The sequence below is a fragment of the Trachinotus anak genome, unplaced genomic scaffold, assembly GCF_046630095.1.
Source record: "Trachinotus anak isolate AG129_WGS33_773 ecotype Australia unplaced genomic scaffold, CSIRO_AGI_Tana_v1 ptg000004l, whole genome shotgun sequence".
Lineage (NCBI taxonomy): Eukaryota > Metazoa > Chordata > Actinopteri > Carangiformes > Carangidae > Trachinotus > Trachinotus anak.
In genome coordinates this window covers 154,339-182,068 of record NW_027273855.1, presented here as the reverse complement: position 1 = coordinate 182,068, position 27,730 = coordinate 154,339, and the positions used below count along the sequence as shown (strand labels likewise).

General features: G+C 43.0%; 2 protein-coding genes across 7 annotated transcripts in view; one reads left to right on the top strand and one right to left on the bottom strand.

Moving 5' to 3' along the window:
* dnase1l1 (deoxyribonuclease I-like 1) overlaps positions 1-25,140 on the bottom strand; it is a 68,168-nt gene extending 43,028 nt beyond the window's left edge. The window contains exons 1-9 of one of the 4 annotated variants that reach the window (XR_011690709.1): positions 25,010-25,140; positions 22,493-22,655; positions 20,959-21,047; positions 20,768-20,857; positions 20,570-20,682; positions 20,372-20,484; positions 20,126-20,283; positions 19,729-19,825; positions 18,506-19,375 (exon numbers count right to left, since the gene is read on the bottom strand). Coding sequence is in view for 3 of the 4 variants with exons in the window: in XM_071475059.1 (XP_071331160.1) it covers positions 19,199-19,375; positions 19,729-19,825; positions 20,126-20,283; positions 20,372-20,484; positions 20,570-20,682; positions 20,768-20,857; positions 20,959-21,047; positions 22,493-22,642 (987 nt within the window). In the remaining variant the exon portion in view is untranslated. Of the gene's footprint in view, positions 1-18,468; positions 19,376-19,728; positions 19,826-20,125; positions 20,284-20,371; positions 20,485-20,569; positions 20,683-20,767; positions 20,858-20,958; positions 21,048-22,492; positions 22,960-25,009 lie in introns of those variants that run through there. The other 3 variants (XM_071475059.1, XM_071475061.1, XM_071475060.1) reach the window with 3 other exon arrangements.
* On the top strand, positions 6,479-13,391 carry LOC139619961 (tumor necrosis factor receptor superfamily member 14-like). 3 transcript variants are annotated; one of them, XM_071475038.1, is made up of 10 exons: positions 6,479-6,577; positions 6,691-6,918; positions 9,378-9,517; positions 10,598-10,685; positions 10,794-10,919; positions 11,147-11,302; positions 11,967-12,054; positions 12,162-12,340; positions 12,458-12,489; positions 12,630-13,391. In XM_071475038.1, the coding sequence occupies exons 3-10, from the start codon at positions 9,476-9,478 to the stop codon at positions 12,789-12,791; spliced, it is 873 nt and encodes a 290-aa protein (XP_071331139.1). In that variant the 5' UTR covers positions 6,479-6,577; positions 6,691-6,918; positions 9,378-9,475; the 3' UTR covers positions 12,792-13,391. The 3 variants fall into 3 exon arrangements, with proteins under 3 accessions (XP_071331139.1, XP_071331137.1, XP_071331138.1); XM_071475036.1 differs by having other exon boundaries at positions 12,162-12,489; XM_071475037.1 differs by lacking the exons at positions 6,479-6,577; positions 6,691-6,918 and adding an exon at positions 8,343-8,564 and having other exon boundaries at positions 12,162-12,489.
* Positions 25,141-27,730: the final 2,590 nt, after the last annotated feature.

Sequence of the window (27,730 nt, the reverse complement as noted above, 5' to 3'; positions counted from 1 at the left end):
CCCTATGGGTAAAAGGTGGTCCCTGTGCAGGGTCTTGACCATGCCTCTCCCCTTTTCAGGTTTTACTCTGTACACAGGTAAGTCTGGTAGTTTTTCGACAACAACATAAGGGTCAGAATGCCATTTGTCGATAAGCTTGTGCTTTCCAGGCAAGCCCAGAGCTCGTATGAGCACACGATCCCCTTTCTCCAACACTTGGTCTCTCACTCTGTTGTCATAGTACCTCTCGTTTTTGTCATGTGACTTATTAGCAACTGTCACTGCTAACTCGTATGCCCTTTTCAGGTCACTTTTCAGTTTGTCGACATACTGTAAGTAGTCACTATAGTTGTCTCCATTGGGAGAAGTTCCAAAACACAGATCAATGGGCAGACGAGCCTCACGCCCAAACATTAAGTAGTATGGAGAGTAGCCCGTCGCATCGTTACGGGTACAGTTGTAGGCGTGGACGAGCGAACTGACATACTGGCTCCATTTTTGTTTTTGACTGGGTTGGAGAGTACCGAGCACAGACAAGAGCGTTCGGTTAATACACTCTGGCTGCGGGTCACCTTGGGAGTGATATGGACTCGTTCTGGATTTTTTGATGCCTAACATTCCCAAGAGCTCTTTGATGAGACGACTCTCGAGGTCACGCCCTTGGTCAGAATGAATTCTGGATGGCAGGCCATAATGCACAAAAAATTTCTTTCCAAGCACCTTGGCGACGGGGGTTGTTCTTTGATCTTTGGTCACATAAGCATGCGCATATCGGGTAAAGTTGTCCGTTACCACAAGAACGTTGGTCATACCCTTTGAATCTGGCACTATAGACAGAAAGTCTATACACACCAAGTCGAGGAGACCACTGCTGGTTATCTGTTTCAAAAGTGCGGCCCTGTGAGGAAGCGTTTTACGAGCAACACACCGGCCACAGTTCTTGATGTACAGGGAAATGTCGGAGGCCATTTTTGGCCAATAAAATCAATCTTTCACCAGGTCAGTGATGCGGTCAACTCCCAGATGGCCAGAATCATCATGAACAGACTTAAGCACTTTAAGACGGTGTTCACTGGGGAGGACCAGTTGGAAAATCTGCCCGCCCACCGGTCTGGTGGTTTTCCTGTATAACAGGCCTGACTTTATCAGAAGCCTGCTGCTTTTTCGTTGCAGCAAAGCAACATCTGGAATGTGGCTTTGGGAGATCGGAGGCCAGACTCCACTTTGTACAGCTTGTTTGGCGACACTGATGTCGGGGTCCCTGTCTTGTGCTTTGCGCAACCCCTTGTTGCTTAGTTGTTCCAAAGAACTCACCCCGAGCTGAGTGGATAAAGCATAAGCAGGGGGGATGACAGTTGGGGGAACTCCCAATTGGTCTATAAGACGGTTAGGTAACTCAGATGATTGAGAGACACTAAATTGGCGACAGAGAGCTTTAACACCTCATTGAGGGATGTGTCTCCATCCATCGCCCTCTTCCATGGCATTCCTGGACAACCAGTCGGCATCCACATTTTCTCTGCCAGGCTTGTACTTAATGGCGAAGTCGTATGTAGTTAAGCTAGCCAACCACCTATGGCCTGTAGCGTTCAACTTGGCCGTGGTGAGAACATAGGTGAGCGGATTGTTGTCGGTTCTCACTGTGAATCTGGCACCGTAGAGATAATCGTGTAACTTATCCACTACGGCCCACTTCAAGGCCAGAAATTCAAGTTGGTGGATAGGGTAGTTTTTCTCTAATTGGCATAACTTACGGCTAACAAATGCCACAGGTCGCAACCCTTCAGGGTATTCTTGATTGAGGACTGCTCCAAGCCCATCCATGCTGGCATCCACATGTAGGATGTAAGGCTTTGTTGCATAGGCAAAAGCCAACACTGGAGCACTGGTAAGACATTGGATGATTTGGTGAAAAGCACCAGCACAGGCTGAGGTCCAACGCTCGCCAAAGGGCTCAGATGGTCGAAAATAATTATTAACATCGGATTTGGCGGGTTTCTTCCCCTTCCTCATAGGAGGGTATCCCTTCGTTAAATCAGTGAGAGGGCGAACTATGGCTGAGTAGTTCTTGATGAACTTGCGATAATAGCCGCAGAACCCCAGAAATGACTGCAGCGACTTCAAGTGGGTGGGTGGCTGCCACTGGACTACAGCCTTGATTTTTTCGGGGTCGGTCGCAATACTGGCTGCGGACACAATATGTCCCACGTACTTTACTTCCGGCTAGAAAAACTGACACTTATCCAGTGAAAGTTTCAAGCCGACCTCTGCCAGTCGGTCAAGTACGCGCAGAAGACGCTCTTCGTGTTCTTCCAGAGTGCGACCAAACACAATGAAGTCGTCAAGGTAAACTAGACATTGAGGCAGGTTCATATCTCCCACTGCCTTTTCCATCAATCGCTGGAACGTGGCAGGGGCCCCAGTGATGCCTTGGGGCATCTGCTCGAACTGATAAAACCCAAGCGGGCAGATGAATGCTGTTTTTTCCTTGTCCTCCTCGGACATTGCAATTTGATAATAGCCAGAGCGAAGATCGAGCACAGAAAACCAACGGCTTCCTGTGAGGCTGGCCAAAGCATCATCAATCCGAGGAAGGTCAGGTATGGTCTTCAGATTAAGGGTGCGATAATCAATGCACATCCTTATCTTACCATTCTTCTTCCTAGCTATCACTATGGGAGAGGCGTACGGGCTGTGGGATTCTTTGATAATCCCTGCAGCAATGAGTTCCTGTAGATGTCTGCGGACATCATCGATTTCTTCTGGAGCAAGATGCCTGACTCTCTCCCGGAAAGGGCTAGGGTCTTTCAGCCTAGTACAGTGCTCCACCCCTTTCGCCAAACCCACATCCCACTTGGACAAGGAGAAAACCTGAGGCTGATCAGCCAATTTTTGGGCCAGTCGGTTTTTCCAGTTCTCTGGAATGGGAGAGTCACCAAAATTAAAGATAGCAGTGTCAAGTGTGCTAGATGGGGTCTCTGCCTGCTGCAGCTGGGTGACAACTTCTGCTTTGTGCACATAGGCGATCACTGTGCCTTTGGGGATGGCTTTTGATTTGGCAGACTCATTTTTCAACAACACAGAAAATCTGTTGCAATCCATATCTGCGGAGAGTAGGACGCAAGGGGGCATTAACACTCCAGTGGGAAGTGCTCCGTTGGAAGGAGTCTCTACCACGAGGATGCTATCTTTGAGTTTCTCATTACATGACACTTTGCAAATAGCTGAACACTCACTACCAGGAGGCACAGTAAGAGGTCCAGGTCCACTCCACTTAACTACAGCCAGAGGATCACTATGAGGGCGTAGTGACTTAGACTGGGCAGGTAGCTGTGTATATACACGCATGGTTTGAGCTAGCTTGGGGACACCTTGAACTTTATCGGACCGCGGGGCATGACTGAAAGCTTGGGCACTGGTACCAACAATGAGTGGCAGTTTTTCAGGGCCATTACCTTCTGCGCAGACTAAAAGAAGCACCTCCTTAGGCTCACACTGATCACCATCTTCGAGAAACTGTATCTCAGCTGCAATGTAGCCTTTATATGGGTAGCTAGCCTGACTTAGGTCCCATAGCTCCAGGCTTGAAATGGAGTGAAGCGGTAGATGGGACAGGTGCTGGTTATAGTCGTCTTCAAAAACAATCGACACATTAGAGCCACCATCCATTAAAGTGTCACATGTCTGTCCTTTGATTATGACTTTCCCAATGCTAGATTCACCCACTAAGCCTTGAGGGATATCAAGGCCAGTTTTCGAGGGTCTCCTCCCCTGGGGGTGTGGACATCACTCCTGAAAAAACACGTAACCTGCGGAAAGCATGGTTTTCTTGTGGGGGTTGCATTGTTTTTTCCAGCAACTCTCCCACAGCACGAATGATGGAGGTTGGGTCTGACTGTGTGGGTGTGCTTTGCTCAAATAATGGTTGGAGATCAGTTAGTGATTTACCTTCACTTTGCAGTAAGTTCAGCAACTTCAGTGTGAAGTCATCAGGCGGGGCGGTGGCACGTGTGAGAAGGGTCACTTTCCGTGGGGTTTCACCATTAAGGGGGTAGATCTCAGGAGGAGCTGTTTTAGGGTCAACTGGGTTTTGGCACTCACAGAGTATCATATCTTGCTGTAGTTGTGAGACTAATTTTTTAGTTTTATAGCGAACTCGGGCCGAGTACTTTTACAGCCTCCAGTGAATCTGTTATATCAGCTACAACTGCCTCTGTAGGTACATTACTCAGTATCAAAACATTGGCTGGATCTACTTTTACATCTTCACGCCATTTCAGTAGCTCAGCTAGTAACTGGGGGTTGGGTGAGTGAGCCATTATTATATGTGAGTTTTGATCTTAATTACTTAAATTTAACCAGCCATACGGTGAACTAATCCCAGCGGTGCCTCCATTTATGTAACCCCAGTCCCATGTAGCTAGTGAATACTGACTGAGAGATAATAGGGGTGTTGTAGTACAGTGGGACGGGGCCTGAGTTCGTCTGGCGCTACCTGTGATAATGATATAAAATAACTTGGCGGTTCTAAGAAGTAAACACAAATTTTGGTACTTCCCCTTTAAAATAAAAGTTCGCTTTAACCTGTTTTATATTTATCCAAAAAGTATCACCTTCGTAATTACAACACAGGATTTAGTTCAAACAAGAAGAATGGTTTTTTACAAGGTGATTGGATTTGCAAATTAGTTAACTTGTTCACTGTTGACCTTTAAGTATGCACTGATAATAGTATTCAAAACTCTCATATAATGCTCTGGCAGGGTTGATCCACAAATGACCCCTGATGAACCTGAATAGAAATGTAAAATAAATGGAAATGACCAGGGAAACTCAAGTGTCCCCAGCCCACACTCACACACTCATTCACACCGGGCTATAAATGTAAATAAAAAATGTTGCGGGCCCAGTCGATGCTCGGGAGCGGGGAGGCCGCTCCACTGGCTGTAACCAGCACAAACAAAAGGCCGTGCAAAGGGTTAAGTGTACTCCCGGATCCACAGTCAGAGATGAAGATGGGGAAAAGGGCAAATGGCAAGGTGCAGTTTCGGCGGCAAGGGGACAGAGCGTGCAGCAACACATGGCGGCAAACCAGCTCAAGTACAGCAGCCACAGCCCCTCCCGCGGTCCCGGGCTCTCCCGGTCCGCACTCTCTCCCTCTTACGGCAAATGTCCGGTCCTGAATCACACAATCCCTCTTAGTAAATAAGCTACAGGCTAATTCATGGCGGAAAACCCGCAGAATGTCTTACACAAATTAGCAATTGCTAACGGCAATGCAGAATAAACAGTGTGAAAGCCAATGAGGAGGCTAAGCTAAAGGCTAGCAGCGATTAGCGATTCAGCTCGTTTTTTAAATAAACAACAGCACCGAGCACATCAAACACGTGAGTTTACCTCTGGCAGCTTCTCAGAGTTCACACACACCAGCCCCAGGACGACTCTCCGTCAGTCTGGGAGTTAGGAGTGTTTTCCCGGTACTCTACGGCCTACAACCATCCTGCTCCACCCGATAAAGCTACCGCTGCTGTCGCACGTCGGTGACGCTAAGCGCCTCCTACCTGGACGAGGTGAGGCCAGGACCGGCCAAGGCCACAGACAGAGGAGAGAATAAAGGGATGCTGCACTACCCCACAAACAAACGTGGTCTCCTGTCTTTTGTGCAGACAACCAAATATGAATGGATTTTAAAACTAACAGCACCCTGTTATCTCTGACTGTTAACTGTATATGACTGTTGTTTTTTAACATGTTATAATCAAACATTTTTTTAAACATATTTACACTTCATGAACTATTATTTATTACCAACACAAACATTTTAATATCTGTATATGAATGAATGAAAATAATAGCCACAGGGCTACAACTTGATAAAAACTCTTAAAACAGGTTCAAAGGACTTAAATTAGATTTGTCCTGTTCTGGTTTGTAGACAACCAGGGTTTGGACCAACAGTCTTCCAGTCTGAGGGTTTGGATCCCAGACTGACTCCCTGATGCTGAGGTCAGGACTCTGTGGGGGTCAGACCATCTGTTGAACTCCTTGTTCTTCTTGTCTCTAGTTCTTTATAATCTGTGTCTTTATTATTGTCAAAAAACCTTCAGTCACTAATAACAGTCGTTAATTTGGTGCCGACAGAACAAACATCCACACGTGAAACTTTCTTTAACACTGAAAAATATAATGTTGATGTTTTTCATTGGATATAATTTTACTTTTGTTGACTCTACTGTGAATTATCACCTCAGTTTATTTATTTACATGAACTTGACCTCAGTCATTCTTCACTCCATCAGTTCCAGGTTATTTCAGTATTAAATGTCTGATACTGTAGAAGTATCAGCACATACAGTAGTAACTTTAACTTTTTATTATCATGTTATTCTACTGGTCCACACAATCTCCATCTGAGTGAGGAGCTGCTTCATGACTGAGGTTAACATGGTAGTGACACAAGGAGGAAGAGGAGGAGGAGGAGGAGGAGGACGAAGAGGAGGAGGAGGAGGAGGAGGAGGAGGAAGAGGAGGAGGAGGAGGAGGAAGAGGAGGAGCAGAACCTGCAGCAGAACCTGACTCTCTCCTGTCTGAGTGTGAATGTGAGCTCCTCTGTTCTTTAGGCCTTGTAGTATATATCATATGTGATAACCTGGGTGTATGTGAGTTTAATGTTCAGTGGTAAAGTAACACATGGTTTATGTTTTCTGTCCAGATGAAAACCAGCATGGATTGGTGTCGTCCTCCATCAGACCAGCTGCCACCTGTAGCTTCATATGAGACTAAAACACTGGAATAAACCACAGCTGGTCTGGACTGAACCTCTGCTGCTGTCTGCACCAGTGAAGCTCAGGTGTCCGAGGTTACGTGGAGTAGCCTCACTCTGTACTTTCGATCTCACTAAGTGAAAGAGAAGTTAGTCGGAGACTATGAAGCAGCGACGGTGAGTCGTCGTCATTTCTATCAGTTATTTGTCAAACTACAGGACTGTGTTAAAACTAAATGATTAAGATCCGTTTATATAAAGTCGCCCTGGTAATTCACTGGTAACAGGCCAGTTTATGAGATTTTAATAGCTGCCCTGGCGGAGTCGGTTCGAGTGCGTCTCTCTCACTATGACTGTAATAAAGGCAAAAGCCTTGAAATAACTTATTAAGATGCTCTGCCCTGAGTGATCCAGCTTTAATCACAGCTCAGTCTTTGTCTTTCGTGTATCGATACAATATTAATATCAGTTTGGCAGATTGACACTGTAATGTCTGGCTGAGGACTGATGGGTTTCAGAATAAAGGTTGTGAACATTGATCATGTCGGAGAATATGAACTTATTCGGTGTAAAGGTCATTTGTGGTCTGTGGTCATGTGGAGACCTCTGCTGGTCAAAAAACTGTATTTCCATGTTTATCAGTTCAGCTGTATGCATGTATATGCATGTATATATGTATGTATGTGCCTGATAGTCTGCATGTATGTGCAAGTGCTTACTACCAGTATATATGTGTGTGCAAGTGAAGTATTCAGTTTAGGTCTCGGTGGTTCCTCATAGTTCGGTCTGTTTATACTGAGAGTACTTCCTGAACCGCTGCAGCTCCTCTCTTCCTGTTTCTGAGGGTGAAATCTGTCAGAGACCGTCTGAGCTCCAGGGGCCTGATGCATGAAACTGTTTGTAGATTCATGACTGAAACTATGTGTGCACAAAACTAGAACCAGATATATGCATATGCATTCTTTATAAAAGCGTGCATACGTATGATTCCGTTTTATGAATTTAACTCATTGAGAAATTGTGCACACATGCAGGGCCTCACCTTGACATGCATGACTTACATGATGAAGGTACGTGAATATCAAGCCAGGTGATGCATCTCTAACGGAGCAGCGAAGTCATTTATGATATTGATGACGGATTTGTTTTGGCATGACACTGCTATCCTTTTGCATTGCTATTGATTGCCTCATGTGGCAGGCGACTGCAATGGGACAGATCTTGTATGAAGGGGAGGAAACTCTGGTGCAGAGAACAAAGTGAACCAGGGGCTGCAACCACTGGCCCAGTCTGGGTTCAGGAGGCGGACACCCTCTCAACATTTAGGCTTAAAACTGTCCTCTTTGATAAAGCCCATCCCTTAGTTATGCACTTATTATTACAGCTCTCTCTCTCTCTCTGTCCCCATTCTGATTCCGATTCTGCAGGAGCTGCAGGATCCAGATCTGCCACTATAAGACTCATTATTTATTATTATTATTAAATGGTGCTGCTATTATCGCTTCTTTTATCATTGAGAACACCGGTACACATATGGGTATTACTATTATTATTTTGACTATAACAATCAAGAATCAGCAGCACAGCTGCTCCTGGTCTCTCTTCTACAACCAACAGGAGACTATTGATGTGTGAAATAATTTTTGTGAGAGCACGGTTACAGGAGAAAAGAATGATTTTATATTTTTATTGTATGTTTTAACGGTGGTGCAATTTGTAGACGGTCCCTGCGCATGCGTCACACCGTCTACATTCGTGGAGAGACGCTTCCGCTCGGACCGTCCCTGCGAACCCAGCGAGCTCGTTGTTCTGTCTCCTCTACGGTAGGAAAACGGCTCTTTGTGTCGTAACAAGACTCGGTTCTGAGTTACTGAACCGGGAAGTTCGGGTCTTTGAACCTGGTTCCTTCTTTACCGAGCGGGTTATATAAGCGAACCGTATGCTCCCTGTTTTACGGCTGTAGGAACTGATGTTGTTCAGGTGTTGACAGACATGAGGCCACTGTTCATGTTCACGCTTATAAACTCGCTCTCACATCTGGACCAAAGCCGTTCACAGTCTGAGTTCTTCTGTATTTTCAGCATCCATCAGTTTAGAACAAGAACTGTTCTAGTTCAAAGTCCGCATCAAGAACAGCTCAGGTAACCGGAAGTGTTCTCGCCCTTTGGTTTTAACTACAGACTGATTCAGGACGTGACCTGTGTGGAGCTGGGACACCTGAGGCTCCCAGAATGCATTTCTCACCAGCTGTGTCTGTGGACTTCTTATACATATAAACATATCACCACATTTCAGTAGAAATTAATATATATAAACAGAAATGAACAGTGTGGTTTATGTTAAACTTTGTTAGGTTTTAATAGATATTTCCTGTGGGATAAATGGGTAAATGAAGAGGTGGGAACAGTCTCTGGTCTGGTCCCCTCTTTACTGAGCTGAGACACCTGAGTCAAATAAAGTGAAAGAAAAGAAAACAAAGGCTCAAACTGGTTCAAACCAGTTCAGCAGCAGAATAGAAACTGAAACTAAACCAACAGACTTTATCTGTGAACCAGGTCCCTCTTAACCTCTCGTCCACAGTAACCAGGTCCCTGCTGGTCAGTGCAGTTTTTACATGATTTACTTTCTGTCTCCAGGTGTTTTCTTCCTGTTTTGGACGTTAAAACTCACCTCAGCCCAGATCTCAGTGAGACGATGTCTCCAGCTCGTGAAAACTTCCAACCTGCCACTGAAGATGACTTCTAGAAGAAAACCTGCGACAGCTCTGTTTTTGATGGTAAAGCTGTTTTATTGCAGAACTTTGCAGGAAGCTGCTCCTCCTCTGCAACACGTCTGATTTAAGAAACATTTCATTTTTCTGACTCTTTCTCTCTCTGTCACTCATAAACAATCATCTCAGAGTCCAGAAAATAAACTGACAAACTGAAGGTGATTATCTGTTCATCAGCTGAGGGAACATGTTTGTGGTGGGTGGAGGTTTTAAAGGAAGTGGTTATAGAAACGTCCCTGTGTGGGTCATGTACGGTTCATGTGAGGAGATGAAACTCATACAACAGCTGCATCACAGCTTCATATTCTCAAACTACTCACTGAGGAGTTGTTTCTTCAACATGTCAGAATATAGATCAGTGATCCAGCAGAACTCCAGCAGTCTGCACTTTAAATCCCATCCCCAGCAGTTTCCAGTCAAAGAAGAAATGAATATAAACATGTGTATGTGAAACAGTGGAAACCTCCACCTGAACAGACACAGCCCACCCAGCAGGCTGCTGGAAACACTTGGAAACTCTGCATTGTGTGGCTCAGTTGATGCACATAACTCCCCTCTGACACAGATGTGACTCAACAGGTCATGTGACTGCATATTATTCATCACATGTAGAGTTAGATGATGGGAGCTCCCAGTTTTACAGTAGAAGTGATGGACTTTCATTTGGGCTGTTGTGAATGACAGACAATAATACAATAGAATGATTCAAATAGATGCAGTAGAACCACATATCCTCCTCTTTAGCCCCATAACTTCACTGAGTATCAGGTTCTCAGGTCACAGATTATCTGGGTAACGTGGCAGAGTCTTCCCTGGAGGTCCAGGCTCTAAACAGGTCAGAAGGATCAAAGTCCAATAACAGAAAACGTTCAACTGGTTTCTGGTTTTAATGGAAACAGAAAGAAAAGGAGTTGTTACTAAAACCTGTGTCTCCTCCTCTCACCTTCCCTCCTCCTCCAGTCCTCATTTCCACCTCATGGTGACTGTCAGTCGTCTTCAGTCTCTGCTCGAGTCATTCAGTCCAGTTCTGGACCATGTCAACGTTTCAACCAGGCTTCACTAAGAACTTTGTCTCATTCTTCACAGACACTTCTGATCAGAGTCCTCAGAGGAAACACATGTCGTCCAGAAGATTATTTTACAGAAGATAGATGCTGTCCCAGGTGTCCAGCTGGTAAGATCCAACTGAACAGTGAAGAGACTTTTCACTGTGGTGGTTACATGTAAAGTCTTTGTAGAAACAACCTGCATGAAATTAAATTGTTGGTTTTCTTTTCAACAGGAAGTCGAGTTAAAGCAGATTGCACAGAGTCCAGGAGTACTTCCTGTCTGCCCTGCTTAGATGGAACCTACATGAATAATCCAACTGCACGGAGAGAGTGTTTTTCATGCACAAACTGTGATGCAGGTAAATTTCTGCACATCACTGATTTTACACTGATGAAAACCGGCTGCAGAAACAAAGACCTGATGAATTCATAGAGAAACTGTTGTGTCACATTTCCTACAGATAAAAGCTGAGGATCATCTTTAGTTTTCATGACATGTAGTCAGAAATAAATGACTGGTTGTTCTCTGGTAACAACAGAAGAGAAGCTTTGTTTCTCTGTGTGTAACTTCTCTGTGTGTTGACAGGTTCTGGTCTGAAGACAAAGATTTCATGTACACCAATATTAAATACAGTTTGTGAACCACTGGAAGGATTCTACTGTATAGACACTGAAGAGAGCAGCTGTCTGGCTGCAGAGAAACACTCAACATGTAGACCAGGACAATACATCAGTAACAAAGGTTGGTTTTCTTCTTCTGACTTAAAGATCACACTGTAGGGACAGTTTTATAAACGTCACAGAGCAGGTCAGTTGATCCATCACCTGACTGCACTGAGTAAAACCACTGAAGACTGAAACCAGCTGATAACAGACCGACTCCTCATAAATCACTGTCCTCATTTTTCCATCGTTACCATGGTAACCCAGACGATATGATGTTGAACTGTCCAAAGGACCAAAGTTTAAAAGGGTTAAAATGCAGTTTGTGTAACTTGTTGATGATCTAGTTGTTTACTGACAGGAGCTCATTAACATAAATATCTGACGCTTTAATATTTGCATAAAGCTCTGAAGTTAATAACATCTGGATCATTTCAGTGTCGTGTCAAACTGTAGCTGGTTGGTTTTCTCCTTCACAGTGAATCAAACTCCATCTTGTTCTGCTCTGATGAGAAAAGAGCTGCACCAGAACCTTTCATCAAATATTAAAGAATGAAGTGGTTTCAGGGACTGAAACTAAGAAATGTTATTGAATCTTTTCATTTTCAAGAGTTTCATTCAAAAACCTCAATAATCAAGTATTTTCTGATGAAGTGTGATGATGTCATATAACACTGATCCTGTCATAGTGTGATGTGTTCACTGCTCCACTTTGAACATGTGTATAATCTGCATCTGTGCAGGAACAGCCTCCTCAGACACTGAGTGCTCTGACTGCAGCGAGGGAACATTTTCAGATGGGACGTTTACATCTTGTCGACCACACACACAGTGAGTGAAACTTCACTTCACACACACACTCACCTGGTTTCTCACACCTGCAGTCAGTTTGTAGTTTCTCTACATTTTCCTGTAAAAATGTCCCTCTATCATTCCAGACGTGACTCAGGAAACCTTCAGCTGATAAAACCAGGAACTGCAGCAACTGATGCTGAATGTGGAGAAAAGAGTAGTTTAAACGTGACAGGAATTGTAATCGGTGTTTCAGTGGTTTCTTTAATATTAATTATAGCTTCAGTATTTCTCTTTGTCAAGAAGAAGGAAAAATGTCTACCAGGTAAGATCTGTGTGCAGTCAAAGAAAATGTTATCATGGTTTAATGATGAAGAAACTTTCAGTCAAATCATGATGTTGATGATTAAGATGTTTTTCATTGGTTTTGTTTTTATTTTAGTCTTAAAAGGAAATCCAAGCCGTCCCACAGAGGTATGTGTGTTACTCTCTTTTTGACTCTGTATGTCTGTAGCCTATATAAACACTGTGGTAGATGACAATACTTGGTTTATCTCAGTAATTCAGTTATTTCATCTGTTTATTATTTTATCTGTTTATCTGTAACCGAAAAGGAAAATACACTTGGACCAGAATCAGCACAGATGATGTTACCACCAACACCAGAAACAGGTGAGACAGCACAGTCTTGTTCCCTGAGTTCTTCACTGATTGAGGACTGTCTGTCTGTGGAGTCTGAGACCAGTGGTCAGAATATGAACCTTGAAGCCTGTTGACCTACACACAGACTTCAGTGATGCTCTCTGGTGGACAGAAGCTCACATCTGGAGCTGAGCATCAGAAACTGGACTTTATCTGTCCTCAATGAGGACAAACAGCTGGAACAGAGGACAGTGTGTCCTTTACTGAAGCATGATGGGACAAATGGCTGCCATCAGAGAACCAGATGGGAATATGTTCTTCACGTTCTCTTCACAGGAGACATTTGAATCTGGGAATGATGATGAATATACAGTTGATTTATTTACTTTTGAGTTCAAAAGAGATCCAGTGTGTGGAGAACAGTGACCTTTGACTCAGGGCTCATCCTCGTGGATCCAGATGAAGATGCTCTTGTGTCATAAAGGTGTGGAGACCAAATTCAAATGTCTCATGAACAAAAGTTATTTTTGGTTTGTATTTTCATGTTCTCTCAGTTTCTCTGCAGAACCTGCTGTAAATGAAGCATTTTCTCTTTTTAACTGATTTCACTGTTTTGACTGCACGTATGTTTGTTCACTCAATAGACTTTAAACTCTGCACAGATTTATGTGACCAGATGTACTTTTGTATCCAAAAAAAAAAAAAAAAAAAAAGAGATACTGATGTGAACTGTAGATTTTGTTCTGGATGTCCACAAACTGTTGTACATTTATTTTGGATTCGTCCAATTATGAAGAATATTTGGTGAAACCTGAGTTTTCATTCATAAAAATATTGATGTTTTATTTTCCTGTGGAAGAATTAATTGTTTGGTTTCCTGGAAAATAAAACATAAAAGACCCGTCTTATAATAAATGATAAATATTCTTACAATGGCCAAATTCCATGTGTTTAAATTTACATTTACTGTAAGAAACTGTAACTTTATTGTTTTTAGAAGAGTTCAAACACTCCATTCATCAACACAGTCTAAAACAAAAAGCAGTTAAAACCGTAACAGTTTGTGCTGTTTTAAAAATCTTCATATGAGTCATTACTCCTTTTAATATTCATTAGACTGGTGACTGATGGGGGGGGCACGTACAGGAGGGAGGGGGCAGACCTGGTGACCTGGTGACCTGACAGCAACTTTGCCCTAAATCCTGCCCAGACCACAGAACTGATTATTGACCCACGCAGAAGCAAAGAGCTGCACATCATTATGAACAGGTGAGACGGAAGTAGCTCTGCACTCACATCAGTGAGGACCTCACCTGGTCCCACAAAACACCAAACCATCAGGAAGTCCCAGCAGTGACTGAGCTTCCTGAGAAGAAATCTGGCTCCTCACCAACAATCCCCAGCAGTTTGTACAACGGAGAGTGTCCTGACTATTTCCACCACTGTGTGCTATGAAACTGCCTTTGCAATATTTGCAAATATGTTCGTCCAGGTGCAACAATGCAGACCAACTTTACATTTATAATGTACATATTCACACGTGTGAGTATGAATATGTATATATATATATATATATATATATATATATATATATATATACACACATACACATATATATATCATTGTACATTTTATATTATATTATATTATACATAATCTGAAATTGTGTCAATGGGAGACAAGCGAAGTAAGAATGTAATTGTATGGTGCAAAAACCTGTTTTTACTGTGCATATAACAATAAAAGACTCTTTACTTTATTCACCGTATATCTGTATGTTTTTTTACTGTGTGTATTATTTAACCAAACTCCGTCTTTTATTGATACAGGTGACTCATTTATGACAAAGCAAATTATTTAAATGATTTTTTCATCAATAAAGTGGATAAATTGAGACAAGAATTTCAATTTATGACCCAAACCCCATCATTTAATTGCAGAACTGAACAACTTATGAAAGATAATTTCTATTTGAAATTTGAATTAAATAAACTTAACATAAAACAAGTGGAGCAACAACTATCAGTAACTAATAAACCAGGGGATGGATAATTTGATGGAAAGCTCGTGAAGTTGGTGGTCAGCTGTTTGCCTGGACCTGTTTGCCACATCTTTAACACCAGCATAGAAAACAGTATCTTCCCTTCAGTGTGGAAAGAGGAAAAGGTCTTCAAAACGTTTGATGTATTGGACCATAAATTATTGTTAGATAAACTGAAATTTTACAAATTTGGACCTCAAACTATATGTTGGTTCAGCAGTTAGGGTTTTACAATCAGTTGTAAGGTGGGCATGGAGCAACAAGTTAGTTCTTAATCTATCAAAGACAAAAAGTATTGTATTTGGATCAAATTTTAGACTTAAGCATAAGCCAAAGTTACACTTGTCTGTACAGGGAGTGCCTGTGGAACAGGTGCAGGACACTAAACTCTTTGGAGTGGTATTAGACAGCAGATTGAAGTGGTCAAAGCAGATTGAAAAAACTGTTGCAGTTATTAGGAGAGGAATTTTTTTTTACCACAACAGTACATTTCTCACATTGTTCAAACATTATTTCTTTGATGGCTGCTCAGCAGTGTGGTCAAGTGCCTCAAATAGAGATTTGGAAAAGCTACAGTTAGTCCAGAAAAGAGCTGCACAGTTGGCTCTGAGCTGTAACAGAAGAGCTAACTACATTATTAGAATGCACTTAACCTTAGGCTGCTCAGTGGTGAGGGGCAGGGTGGTTATTTCTTTGCTTAGTTTTATAAGAAATATTGTATTGTCTAAAATCCCAAGTGTCCTGTACCATCAATTTTTATATTCTGGTAATGGCCACAACTTTAATACAAGGCATCCATCAAAGGTTTGCTTTGATGAAAATATGGAATGTGTTGCCATCAAATATTTTGCACAAGAAAAACTGGTTTTAAAAACACTTTAAGGAAATGTCTAATGGCACAGAATACCAGCCCCTGTATAGGACATGTACATCATATTTGATTATATGATTATTATATGAAATATTGATATAAGTATTGTTGTTCATTTCTTTTTGGATTTTAATTTATATTAGTGTTTAAATTAAGATGTAATGTTTGATTGCATGGACCCCAGGAAGAGTAGTTGCTACCTTGGTAGTGGCTAATGGGGATCCAAATAAAAGAATAAGTGTGTCCTTTACTGAAGCATGATGGGAGAAATGGCTGCTATCAGAGAACCAGATGTTCTTCACAGCTGACATTTGAACCTGAGAATGATGATGAATATACAGTTGATTTATTTGTATTTGTGATCAAACTGTTGAGAGCTGTGATAATTTCACCAGCTGTAACAGTATATTATGTTAATGCTGTAGACTGACTGTGAAGTGTCCTGTTAACTGAACTCTACCGAATGTGTCCCAGTGTCTGTGAAGCTTTACACAGGCTGGGTTTCTGTACTGTACAAAACTAACTGCACGTGGGCCAAACACACCTCTATGACCTGCTGTGCACTCAAACACCAATCTTTTATTTTACTTGGTTCAGGGGAACAGGGGATTGAACCACCAACCCAAGGAACAGCTGCCAAAACCTGTTCCACCCCTTGAACCATGTGGACGATCAGTAAACCGTCACTGACATCTAGTGGCTGAAAACCATACCTGCCAGTGAAACCTTTGAGTGTTTGTTTCATTTACTAACAACAAATCAGTCAGTGATAAATGGATTTATCAAACGTTTGTATGAACAAACCTGGTTGTTCTCCACATTCTCCACAAATGTATGTGTTCAGGACCATCACAGGAGTCACACACTGGTCTCATGGTGCAGCTGCTTTCATGGTTTTGTCAACAAAGAGATTTCAGTTTTCAATTTTTAAATAAATTTAAGAAAAAAAAAGTTGTAACTTTGTTTTTTAGCATTGTTCCTGTGGTTTAGCTCTGCTGGTCGACATTTTCATCATGACGTTCAGGCTTCTTTTAAGAACTTGGTCGATCACAGCGTCTAGAATCAGAACCACAGACAAATATCAGCTGCATCATCTGATGAAAAGAGGAGGAAACACTGACGAGGGAAGAGAAGAAAAGCTGATGCCATTTTTAAAAACCAGAAGAACAAGAGAAATGTCTCCATCACATCGGTCTAACATGATCAGGTGTGTTCACACGCTGTGAGCTGAGCTGTCGAAGAAGCAGGGATCAGATCTGAGGGAGCACGAATCAGCTGTTTTTCAGTCTGCTGTTAGTTTCATGCAGACGTGAGTGACAGGTGTAGTCTCCAGGTGTTTAAACCTGTCACTGCAGGGATCAGCTGCACAGATACTCACACTAACTTCACACCTGCAGGAGAACAGAACATTATCAGCACCAGTAAAAGCTGAAATACATTAAACTTTCCTCGTCTCGTGATGGATTAGTCACAGGAAGCAAATTTAACTTGAGACAATTACATCCAGAAAAAAAGAGGAAACATATCAGTTCTGTCTTCTTCTCCACAAACACCACAGAGGGGAAGAAAGAATGTGACAAGTTACAACAACTTAAACTTGCAAAACTTGATGCAGAAACTCTAGAGCACCCTGCAGAGAGCACCCTGTGTCCTTCCTCTGCTGCAGGTCTGCACAGCACCTGTTGCACAGGAGTGAACACAGGACTACTACAGTCACTACGTACAGTACGGTACTTCCTCATAGTGTCACAACCTGAGCTCAGACTGAGCAGAACAAGCACAGAAAGATCTAGAATGATCTTTAAATCATGAATAATCAGAGTCATTGTCATATATATACAAAAGAAATATGATGAAAAACAACTTCCAACTTAAAAACTGATTTCAAAAGGTTCCAGTGTGAAAGATCAACTGTCTGATCCAGCTCTAATTAACACACTGAGGAAGACTTGTACAAACAAGAGCAAACGTCCCATCACACAGGAGTCAGACAGGAATTCATGTCAGCTGAGGACAGATACAGACTCGCTCCAGGTCCCTGCACTTCCTGTGTGATTACCTGACCCCGCCCTAATGTGCTGCACCTGTGTCTCATTGTCTCCGGTGTATTTAGTCTCAGTGTTCCCTTCGCTCTGTGCCAGTTCATCTTCCTCACCTGTGTCAATGTTCTAGTCTTTGTTCTACATGTAAATTTACTGTGAACTTTATCCCCTGAGTGTCTGGAGTCCTGCTTTTGTGTCTGCTCTCTGTGCTCAGCTGTTACAACGTCCTTCAGTGGCTGCATCTGAAGACTGACTGCGTCACAGCGCCGCAGCGTTTGTCCCTAAAACGTGGCCCCAAAACACATCCTTTGATTCCTGCGCAATGAAGAGTCTGGTGGGTGGATCCTTTGGGTCCCAATCTATCCCAAGATTCATTGCACGCTGCTGGTGAATCCCTGTTTGAAAAGAGAATATGGCGGACTCTGCAAATAAAACAGCAGCTGAGGATAAATAGGAAATCTTCCACTGAGCAGACCGTCTCCTTTCAGTTTCAGTCAGGTCACGACTTCATAGAGCGCGTCCTCCTAACGATGTGGCCCCTGAATCAGGACACATCAGTGGACTCACATCTGGAGGAGCAGGATTACAGAACGTCCTGTCTTGGTAATGAATCGTAACTAAAGAAAGACTTTGGTTAATTAAGTTTGTTGGGAAATTCTAACGACTCATCATCCTGATTATACATTTGGTTTTTCGTCAGTTCATGTAATCAGGAATATTTTTATTCTGTAGTCTTCAGAACAGAGAAGCTGCTCCTCCTCTTTTCATAGATGGACCATGTTCAACATTATTATCAGGTTCAATTGAATATACGTTGAATTTAAAGCACCTGTGACAATGAGGGAAGAAAACAGAGGGAGGGAAAAATAACACATTTATTTTACAGAGAATAACAGAACCAAACCAAAATCTGAACAGGAGTATTTACAAAGTGCATTGCTTGTGCTGTGTGTGTATAAAGGCATCACCGACCCCGACCCCTAAGTTACAGCATCATTTTACGGAGAACTTACTGATGTGATGTAATTCCCTCACATTAGTATTTCATGAGCTCCATTACTTACTTCAGTGCATCAGTTCTGTTCACTTGAATTCCTCCATTTGTTCCTCCAGCTTAGAGATTTGTGCACTTGATCTACTCACTTTCATTACAGTGATAAACTGCTGGTTTTCAGAACTGTTGCACTTTCTTTGTTCTCCCTCAAATGCATTTAACAGGATTGAGGTGAGAAAATAATAAAAACATTATATTCCTGTAACATGATGATCCTATCCTCCTGACCTCGGATCAGTTTGAGGGAGAGAACAGATGAACCAGATTAAGTGAACAGATTTCTGACTTACTGATGTTTTAACATCTCGATACACAGGCAGATACAGTGTGGTGAGTTATATAAAGGTACAGGTCAACAGTTGTGTAATTTTCTGGGTTTTGTGTTGTTTTTTTTTTACCCTGAACACAACATGGTTGGACTTTTGTGCGGAGTGTTGTCGCTGATATTTGGCAGGTTGGACTCGACACATCCTGAAGTTCTCATCAGATCATGAAGTTAGCTGTCCTGAGAAAAACCTGGGTTCACTATGAAGCTACCATGTTAACACGAGGAGAAGATGACTGAGGACAAACCAAGAAAAGAGCTGTAACTGGGATGTTTTCTGATTTGTGCCTGTTAATGTCAGAGACGTGGCACCGTTGAAGGGAACTTTTGACCTGTCGACCTTCAGCAGGACCTCCACTGGGTAGTGGTCACTGACCTCCAGCGCCTGAGCAGAAACCACAGAAGAATCAGTTTGTGAACCTCAGCGCACACGGAGCAGATTCAGAACGTGGGTTTATTTTAGAGTTTTTACAGTTTTACTTCAGTTAGTCATGAGTTGTGTCTCAGGTCAGGGGCTGCATCGTTCAGAGGCTTTGAGCACGACTGCGTCACAGCAGCGTGATGAGGTTGTCTCATTTCAAAGGCTTCTTCAAAAATGAGGCCGAGGACAGCAGCTAATGTTACAACTGTTAGTGAAGACCACATTCTCATTGCGGTTGGGCCTTTGTTAGACCCCCTCCCCCTGAAGGATGTGGCCCCTGAACCGGGACACAGCAGCAGAAACACGTGGTCTGTTACCTGCTCCTCTGTGAGGTCGTATTCTGTTTGGAAGTCAAATGGTTTGGCTGAAAGAGGCACAATTGCTCTGACGAATGTTTCCCCGTGAACAACAATCCTGTTGTAACACACAGAACGGACACACTCAACACACATCTCACATCTCACTATCATTTCAAATGTGGAGGCATGTTGAGAGCTGAGGTCACACGTGAAACAGATTCATGTGAGTGGAGCCGCTGGGATCAGAGGGTTCACTCACAGGAACCAGGGAAATTACACTGATTATTTAAATCCAGTTTAACTGAACAGTGAGAAGTGAATTTTCACTGTCGACATTAATGATGGGACAAATGAATGTCTTGAATAAACTGTGAGGACCTTTGCTCACAACGCTCCCTTTGATGAGTGGGTTCACCTGTCGTAGGCGCAGGAGGTGGACGATCGCACGGTGGTGTCAGTGTCGTCCTCGATGAGCCAAACCAGGCTCTTCTCCGTAATCAGACGCACATTCTTCCTGTTCTTCTTAGCGAGGTAGCCACAGTCAGCGTTGAAGTCCCCGAGGAGAATCACATTCTGCACACACACACACACACACACACACACGGTGAGTAAATCTTACCTGACTGAACCGTGTTATTCTAAGAGCAGTGTGAGCTTTTACCTCAGTTTTCCACATCTTCTTCACATCTTGTAAAACATCATACAGAGCGTCGAGCTCCCTGGTGGTGTTGGTGGGGGTGGTGTGCTGAGGTATGAGGACAAACTCCTTTATAGCTGAGCGAAGAGACGGGCGGGACAGAGACAGGATGTCAATGCTTTTCATTTTCCTGTCGGGACACCTGAGCGTTAGAGCACTGACCTGTCCTGGGGGCTTTGAAGCGGACCACGAAGGGCTCTCTGGAGAAGGCATCAACATCTCCCGGTCGATCGTCCGGATACTGATACCGACCTGTGACGGTCACGGTGTCGGTCCTGCACACATCCAGACAGACACAGGACCACGTCAGTGTTAACGAAGCTGTTTGTAACATTGTGAGACACCGAGAGTTCAGCTCACCTGTATACGAACACATACTGCTCCTGGTAGGACTCGGTCCTGCCCAGCCGCTCGCTGGCCACCGCCTCATACCTATGATCAGCGTCATAACTGAAGAGGCACAAATACAACCGTTAATACTGTTGTTGGAGTCACCTGTGTGTGTGTGTGTGTGTGTGTGTGTGTGTGTGTGTGTGTGTGTGTGTGATCACCTGTTAAGACGTGTAAGTAACAGTGGCACAGCTTTTCCTTTACTGTCTCTCACTTCCTGAAGCAAACACACATCACAGCGAGTGATGATCTGGAACAACAGAAGATTCAGATTTCAGCTGTGTGTGTGTGTGTGTGTGTGTGTGTGTGTGATATTACAGCTTAAAGCATAAATTATACAGTGAATATATGTTTTGGTACTAATGAAATGCTTCCTGGAAACTCTGCCGTGTATCGATATAAAGTATTGTATAAAGTGAAGGTTCAATAACCTGTTGCTTCAACAGAGTGATGCATTTTGGGTATAAGGCCAGGACCACACTGAATGCGTGGCGTGTCAGCAGCTGATCGTCTTGGTTTTTATTTTGGCGGCCATGTTAACAGGTCAGAGGGAACCCGCTTCCTGTGTGACACACCTCATGCGTCGCCTGTTTCTACACCAAAGACCTGTTGATGTCGTAGTGACATCACACCAGCAACATTACATAACACTGACACCTTCCACTACAGACTCCATGTCTGGACATGACACTGACATGAAAAACATAAAAATATAAAAAATATAAATACATTTTAAATCATTTCAGCTGCAGGTGGAGACAGAGACGTTTTAGAGACGTTTCTGTCTAAAATAAATCAGATGAATTTACAATGAAAATAAATCCAACATTTGAGTAACCTGTAAACTCTCTGTAGAGACAGAGCAGCAGACACACACACACACACAAACACACACACACACTGCAGGCAGTGTGTTCCTGCCTATAGAGAGTCATCATCACCTGGTTCCCTCCACTAACAGCCAATAGGATTTCTCCATTGTGTTTTGGATGATTAGAGAAAATCAGCAACAGCTTCTGATCCTGACAGGTTTAGTTCAGCAGGATCATCTTCACTAATGACTCCACTTTATGATGTTTAAAGCCTAAATACAACCAGCAGCAGTAAGAAGCTCATGTTAGGCTCTAAACCAACGACACCACGGTCACATGACTTCACCGTCACCACCACTCACCTCCAGCCTGTAGTCTGATTCAGCTCTGAGCTCTTCTACAGAAGCCTTTCCTCTGACAGAGTTAGTGACAGTCTGTGGAAACACAGCGAGGCTGTAAAGGTGGACTGGTGAGGAGATCGGTTTCATGTTGGACTGATGACGTTTAACGTCCCAGACGACCTCTGTCGTCTCATTTAGACTCTTGTTAGCAACCGGCCTTTTTAACAACCGGAAAAGCTTCAAGAATCAGGACTGAGGGGTTTACTGACGGATCTGAAGTCAGAGAATCAAACCTGAACATGTCTGAGCTGCTGTTAAACACAGACCTGACTTCAGTCATCAACCAGAAACCAGAGACTTCATGAAAAGGGAACAGGAAGTGATAATATGGTTTTAGGACCTTGTTGTTTGTCCCAGTCATGACTTGCAGTATTTCTTTGCACAGACCAAATAATTTCACAGTGAGGGCTGATGTGTTTGACGCTCGAGACAGAGGTCAGATATCAGAGTATCGCAGCCAAATCCACGTGTCTTTGTCGTACCATGGAGAGAGTTTGCATGACGTCGCTCTTCTTGGACTTAGAATCCCCAAAGTGCTGGAGGTTGAAGGCACAAACTCTAAAGTCTGAGCCCCCTTGAACGTCCCTCACACCCATGAGGAAGGAGAGTAGGAGGAGGGAAGATGACCTCATGGCTCAGAGTCACCTGTGGGGGTGAAGACAAGGACACCTGGAGACAGTCAGATGGTATTCAACACAGTGCAGACGCAGCCATGACACCACTGCATCAGACAGATCAGCAACAAGACAGACCTGTCAATCATCACACACACACGCCACCAGTTTCTATAACACATACTGTCATAAATTAACAGTGTAAATGAACCAGCTGTGGCACTGTTCATGTGAACAGCTGACTGTGTCACTGTGCCTGTCTCCCATGACAACCATTCCTGCCTCCTCAGCTGTCAGACTACAACCTCACCCCTCTGACCTCTCACCCCTCTGTCCTCTCCCCTCTGTCCTCTCCCCTCTGACCTCTCACCCCTCTGTCCTCTCCCCTCTGTCCTCTCCCCTCTGACCTCTCACCCCTCTGTCCTCTCCCCTCTGTCCTCTCCCCTCTGACCTCTCACCCCTCTGACCTCTCACCCCTCTGACCTCACCCCTCTGTCCTCTCCCATCTGACCTCTCACCCCTCTGTCCTCTCCCCTCTGACCTCTCACCCCTCTGACCTCTCACCCCTCTGACCTCACCCCTCTGTCCTCTCCCATCTGACCTCTCACCCCTCTGACCTCTCACCCCTCTGACCTCTCACCCCTCTGTCCTCTCCCATCTGACCTCTCACCCCTCTGTCCTCTCCCCTCTGACCTCTCACCCCTCTGACCTCTCACCCCTCTGTCCTCTCCCATCTGACCTCTCACCCCTCTGTCCTCTCCCCTCTGACCTCTCACCCCTCTGACCTCTCACCCCTCTGACCTCACCCCTCTGTCCTCTCCCATCTGACCTCTCACCCCTCTGACCTCTCACCCCTCTGACCTCTCACCCCTCTGTCCTCTCCCATCTGACCTCTCACCCCTCTGTCCTCTCCCCTCTGACCTCTCACCCCTCTGACCTCTCACCCCTCTGACCTCACCCCTCTGTCCTCTCCCATCTGACCTCTCACCCCTCTGACCTCTCACCCCTTCCCCAGGCAGCCAGCCTCCCTCCACCCTCACCTTTCTCCACTCTTAAACTATTTTCCTGATAGATTTGCTGCCAACACTTCAACTGACTCCTGTGTCTCCGTCTGGGTCCAAAACTGACCAAACCCTCACAAAAGACTTAGAATAAAAATGTAAAAACTTAAAAAGAGTAAAAACTTTAAAATGAACACATTAACTTAGCTTCACTTGTGCTTCAAAAGAATCACACAATAAAACCATGAAAGTCCACATGGTGCAACCAGCAGAGCCGGCAGGTCAGTGAAGTAACGGCAGGTGTGTCTGTGAAGCCTGGTCCTCTCTGCTCTTCCTGTTTTCTGACTCAGCTTTCAGTGAAGAGCTTCCTGTTCTGGTAAAGTGAATATTAAGATTTCCCCAAACATGACAGTTATCAAGGGCTCGGTCTGGAGGGTTAACGGATCTTATTATGTCTTAAATTTGACATTTTGAGAAAATACATTTTGTCCATTCTCACTGTCTTGTTGAGAGTTAGACTTTCATATCTGTTTAAAGTCTGGAGCTTGAGCCTGGAGGTGATTAACTCAGCTGATCGAACAGGGCGAAGTAGCTTATCTCTGTCCAAAGTTCAAAACACAACACAACACAGTCTGCTGAACCCACACATTAACAGAAATGTTAAATGATAACGGCACAGCTGTTCACACGCCCTAAAAATAGCATTGAGTCATAGAGTCATGTGATTAGTGTGAAAGTTTGTATATTTATTTTTCATTTTGATAGAGGACTGTCACAGGAAGTCGTAAAAAATATTTTTTATTTTTTTTTCATTAGCCTTTAGAATCAGCCTAAAATAAACATAAGTGTCACAATAAAAGCCCCCTCACACAGTCACACTCACACACACACACACACACACACACACACACACACACACACAGTCACACACACACACAGTCACACTCACACACAGTCACACACACAGTCACACTCACACACACTTACACACACACGGAGACGGTAAAACTAACATGACGTCACGGTGTTCATGGGAAATCCTTCACGTTCAGCTGTGACTTCTACAGCTTCTGTTTACACAGCAGACATGGGAGGTTTACTCAGCCACACAAAATATATATGTATATGTATATATATATATATATATATATATATATATATATATATATTCACAAGGTAACTATAATAATACCTGTTTCCGTCTGTATACACTGTCTCTTTGAAGCAGAGGACTACAAACCCTCTGTCAAAAACACACACACACACACACACACACACACACACAGATCTCAGGTTACAGGTCACGTTCCTCAGTAAGAGTTGTTTCCTCGACTGAGTCTTTAGAAGAATAAAAGTCAGTCAAACCAAAGCAGCAGTGACTTACCAGCTTGTTCGTCGTAGGACTGGGTTGGTTTGTTTCTTACCGCCTCTTCTCCTGTGAAACTTGAAGCTGGCCGGAGCCTGTGTTTCCTGTGGGAGGGACCTCTACCTCTAACTGCAGGCTTCAGGGGAAACTGAGAGACAGGAGGTCAGTTTTTACTTCACTCACTCTGTGTCTTAAATTCAAATTCACTGACATGTCAAACTAAATAAAGCCACAGGGTTATTGGATGAATTAGGAGACAAGACTTATTCACAATGACAGAATATAAACAACGGGCATTATAGTTGAGAAATTATACTGTGAACATGTTTTAATGTTCCATTGTTTCTGCTGTTAGTTCAGTAATGCAGTGAGGAGTTCAGGGTGTTTTTATGTAACTTTGTACCTGGTTTCATTTCCCTCTGTGCAGTTTTAGAATAAGGGACGGGAAGAGGAGGAGGTGGGGTTGGTGGAGGGGCTGAGGTGTTGGAGGAGAAACAGGGTGGTGTCCACAAATATAATCTCACAGTTATAAGGTTCCTGTTGTCGCAGGAAGTCATGTTCAGGTGTCATGTTCAATATTGCTGAATTTGTTTGATTTTTTTCCAGTTTACATCTTTTAATTCACACACTATTTAGTTTTTATCTGAACTGCAGTGTTTTATTACAGAAACAGCATGAACACATGCTGGGTGTCTGCGCTGGTGTGTAGCAGCAGTTCCTGCATTTAATATATTTAAGATTGTTAGTAAATCAAATGGAGACTTTTAATAGTGTGTTTAATGTGTATATTTTGTGTAATGACTCTGACCTATTGAATCTCTTATCCACAAATGTTATAAAACCCCGAGAGCAGAAATTATTATTTTACAGCCTTATTTTGGATGTGTGTAAAAAGTTCTCAAGTCAAAGTCAACATGAATCACTGATGTGCAGGAAATAAAAATCCCTCGTATTTAACCAGATTTTATGCTGAAAATGAAAATCAGTCAAATGTCCAGCAGCGATCCTGAGGTGAAGCAGAGCCACAACACTCCAGGTGAGGGCACTGGAGTACAGGTAAAGCAGACTGTAGAGGCTGTGTAGGATTTTATGTTGTTATGGTTCTTTAATCTTTATTAATGATTTTTGTGGAGATTTAACTGAAAGGAGAAAATAATTGTCTGATCACTGGCCTCATCACTTTCCCTCCTCGTCTGTCTCACTGGAGTCAAGCTTTTAACAGTCATTCAACATAATGTCATGAATCAGTCTGCAGACAGTTACCTCTCTACATGATCACCTCCTTTTTGACCCAAACAGACAAGTTGTCATATTTTATTTGACCTCTTGGATGAACCCTTGAATTAATTTTCATTGCAGTTTCTTCCCACATTTGGTGTTTTCTGTTAAATGTTATTTGTGGATCAATTTTACTTTTAAGGACGTTTTCACCTTTTCCTCCTCTGACCAGTTTGTTTTTCTTGCCTTCATTTCTTCTGCCATTTTTTTCTACAGGCCAACTCTGAGATGATAACCGGTGTCATAAGCACTAATGCTAGTAAACAAACAGTCTCCATGGAATCTGTATTATTTTTACTGCTGTGAAATATCTTCCATTGCTGTAAATGCCTCAAGGTTTTTCCTTAACCACGGAAACCTCTTAAGTGAGTCTGTGCAACAACCTGAGATAACTCCCTCAGCTAACCAGAAATTCCACCTTAACTGTCAAACTTAAGGAGAAAACTTGTTTTGTACAAACTGGCAGTTTACATATAGTCTTAATGGGCCACATTCATACTTGTTCCGTTGTCATGACAACAGAAACAGAAAACACAGCCAAGGCCTGATCCACGTTTCTCAATCAGGAAGTCAGAGTAGATGAGCTTCAGACCAGTTTTCAATTTTCAGTTTTTTCACTTTTTATGTTGGAAAACCATTTTCAACTAAATATTAATCATAGCAGAGAAACTTCAACAAAACTCATGAGGCAGGTGCTACTGATGATTGACGGACATCAGAATTAAGTCTCTGCATTTTTTTGGTTTTAATCTCTCACTTCGAGTCTTTTTTTTTTTGGTAACATGAAGGACTAAACCCCTGTGATGTGGTACAAACAGACCATGATGAAATCTGAGGGCTGAAATATCAATTAATCATTTCCATGAGTATCATTAGTGACTGATTTCTGTGACCTGACCTCTGTAGTTACTCGTGTTCCGATGCGACCCCGTTAAAAACAATCACCTGTAGTTTGCTGCAGGGTTGTGCACTGATTTGAGTTCATTTAATTGAAGACTTTGCTGGTTCAGGCCCCACTTACATCAGACACTCAGCTCCTGGATCTCTCAGATCTGAAAGCTCATCTTTCTGTATGTCCCACGATTAAAACTAACAAAGGTCAGAGTTTTCAGTTCCTGTGTCAAAATTATGGAACCATTTCCTTTAAATGTCAGATCTGCTCCCTCCATCCGTTTTTAAATCTCAGCTAAAAGACATTTCTACTCACTGGCCCCTTTCAGTCTGTTGTCATGTTCATATTCTGTATTTGCTCCTTGTCTTGTTTTAGTCAGTATGTTTCTATATACAGTATATTTAACATGTTTTCCTTATTTTATACACTTTTACTTTTAATTTTCCTTTGTCCAGTACTTTGGTGTCAGCTCAAGCTGTGTTTAAATGTGCTGCAGAAATAAAATTAACTGATGTAATGCCAGGTTTTCTTTTAAAGGTGAAACTCTTGCCTGCAAAACAAACAAAATA

Excerpts from the sequence above, each read along its gene's own strand:
- LOC139619961 (XM_071475036.1), top strand. The coding sequence starts at position 9,476 with ATGACTTCTAGAAGAAAACCTGCGACAGCTCTGTTTTTGATG. Across the intron at positions 10,686-10,793 it reads CTGTCCCAGGTGTCCAGCTG|GAAGTCGAGTTAAAGCAGAT; the intron begins GTAAGATCCAAC and ends TCTTTTCAACAG. Across the intron at positions 10,920-11,146 it reads ATGCACAAACTGTGATGCAG|GTTCTGGTCTGAAGACAAAG; the intron begins GTAAATTTCTGC and ends GTGTGTTGACAG.